The 2,254-nt window shown below is 53.1% G+C and overlaps 1 protein-coding gene across 1 annotated transcript; it reads right to left on the bottom strand.

Moving 5' to 3' along the window:
- Positions 1-229: 229 nt before the first annotated feature.
- BSX (brain specific homeobox) lies at positions 230-1,701 on the bottom strand (the record flags this gene model as incomplete). Its single annotated transcript, XM_012559255.1, has 2 exons — positions 230-469; positions 1,474-1,701. Coding segments are annotated over 2 exons (468 nt in total), but the record flags the coding sequence as incomplete, so codon positions are not given.
- Between the last annotated feature and the right edge of the window lie 553 nt (positions 1,702-2,254).

Raw genomic sequence — 2,254 nt, 5'->3', positions numbered from 1 at the left:
GCGCGAAGGAGTAGTCCCTGGCGCACACTCTCGCGGGACAGGAAGTGGGCGGAAAGGAGGCGGGAGCCGAGCCGCCGGCTGGGAGGGTGACAGGTGGGTTTTGTTTGTCTTCTAAGAGCCGACCTCTCAGACCCGCGCGGGACCGCAGTCCGAGTCTCCGCGTCCGCGAGGGAATCGCGCCCGGCTCGGCGATCTCGTCCCCCGCCTCCCCACTACCCAGTGCGGCGGCTCAGAGCACATGAGGCCCTGAGCCGAGCTCCCCCTCGTCCCCAATGTCCACCTCATCCTCGGGCTCCGTCAGGACGAAGGGGCCGGCGGGCAGACCGGGCCGAACCTCGGCGGAGGCGGCTTCTGGGCCGCGGGGGCTGCTCTCAGGGCTCTCTGGCCTGTCTGGCGCCTTGGGCTCGTCTTGACTTTTCCTCAGCTGCTTTTTATGCTTCATCCGCCGATTCTGGAACCACGTTTTCACCTAAATCCAGGGAGAAAAATAAATAAATAAAACGACCTTATTCTTTCAGACCCGTGGTTACTGAGCTAAGATCTGAGCGATTACTGCGTTTTAGGAAAATGGATCGCAATCCTTTGTCAAATTATCCAGAAGCTGTAAACTCCTCCCCATTGGGTTAAGTCACACCTGCACTCACAAGTTATCCTCTCAGGCTGAATAAGAATCAGACAGCCCAAGGCTCCCAGGAGTAATTGTCCCGAAATACTGATGAAGATCAAAATGGTGTGGTTATTATTAGTAATTACGAGTACTGCTACTAATTATTATTGCTAATTGTAAATTCTGCGGTTCTTCTGATTAAGATATCTAAATACTTAGTCCACCACCACTTGTGGACAAGAAGACGTCAACCGAACTTGCTGTTTCTCATCAGTGAGAAAATCAGACCAGGACCTGGCAGGGCTAACGATTTCACAGCAAACAGGGTTTCCAGGTACAGAGAATAAACGGAGTGGAGGAGGAGTTCTGAGGTTGTCGGTGAATAGCATCTAGAAGAAGATGCAACAGTTCTTTCCATTCAGGACAGAGCAACAGGGAGGGAGCTTAAACTATGTGTGCTGGGGGTGGATATGAAGACATGTGCCTGTGAGAGAGGTTGATTAAGATAAGAAGAAAAAGGACAAGAAACCTCTAATCTATCAATTTACGTCTGATCCGGGTTAAAGCCCCGAGTGGGGGGAAGTGGCAGAAACACAGACTTGATGTCTTGGAGCAATAGTTCTCAAACCGGGGATGATAATCGAAATTACCCGAGGAGTTTTTCCTTCATGTCCAGAGCCCCACTTCAGAGATTTTGCTTCAGTTAAGTCGGTCATGATGTTGGGGTATCAGTACTTTCATTACAGGTCCTTGGGAGGGAGGTCATTCCCACTCAAAGAACTCTGCACATGGGCCCAAAAGGTGCTGGGAGTTGAAGGGAGAGGAGAGCAAAGCAGAGATCTGGGCCTTCCTTTCCTCCAACCCACCTGTGTCTCGGACAGGCTGAGGGCTGTGGCCAATTCCACCCGTTCTGGTGTAGACAGGTAGCGCTGGATCTCGAATCTCTTCTCCAGGCCGGAAAGCTGCGAGTCGGAGAAAACCGTGCGAGCTTTGCGGCGGCGGCAGTGCTTCCCCGGCAGCTCCGCGTGCTGGGGGTGCGGGAAAAGCGCGGGGACCGGCACGCCTGCGGAGAGAAGAGCAGCGGGGCGGCCCAATCACAGGGGAGCAAACGCCATTCTCACCTTCAGCGCCTCCCTCCGACTCCCTCAGCCTCCTGCCTTCCCCCGAGTCCCCTCATCGCCCCAAAGCTCCTGGAGCCCTTCTCCCAGGAATCCCAGGGCAGAAAACAAAAATGGGCTGCAAGAATAGCGCTTGGAGATCCTTAACAGGAAGGCCATCTAGAAATACCAATAACAAACAAACAGTAAGTAAAATGGAAAAGAAAATGAAAAAATAAATCCGAGGGCCTTAAAAAATGTCTTCTTGGAGAGACTTACTTAGCTTCTGCCTGCGCTGAGACTTCTATTGCGCCTCGCGAAGTTTTCTTGGAAACATTAGATGTCCTCCTCACGTCCCAGACCCCTGACGACACTCTGCGCTGTTCTGGGTATGTGAATGGACGTAATCTTGCCTCCCACCTCCCTGAAAAACGCCTTTTTCCCCGAGCCGCCAAAGCGAATAAAGCAAAACCTCTTGCCCAGAGAGGCCCGGGAGCTAGAACCTAGCAGCGACTCCCGCCTAGCGCGTTTGTCAGTTTTGGGGTCGCGC

Source organism: Trichechus manatus, unplaced genomic scaffold (genome assembly GCF_000243295.1).
Source record: "Trichechus manatus latirostris isolate Lorelei unplaced genomic scaffold, TriManLat1.0 scaffold00227, whole genome shotgun sequence".
NCBI lineage: Eukaryota > Metazoa > Chordata > Mammalia > Sirenia > Trichechidae > Trichechus > Trichechus manatus.
This window is presented reverse-complemented; position numbering and strand designations above follow the sequence as displayed.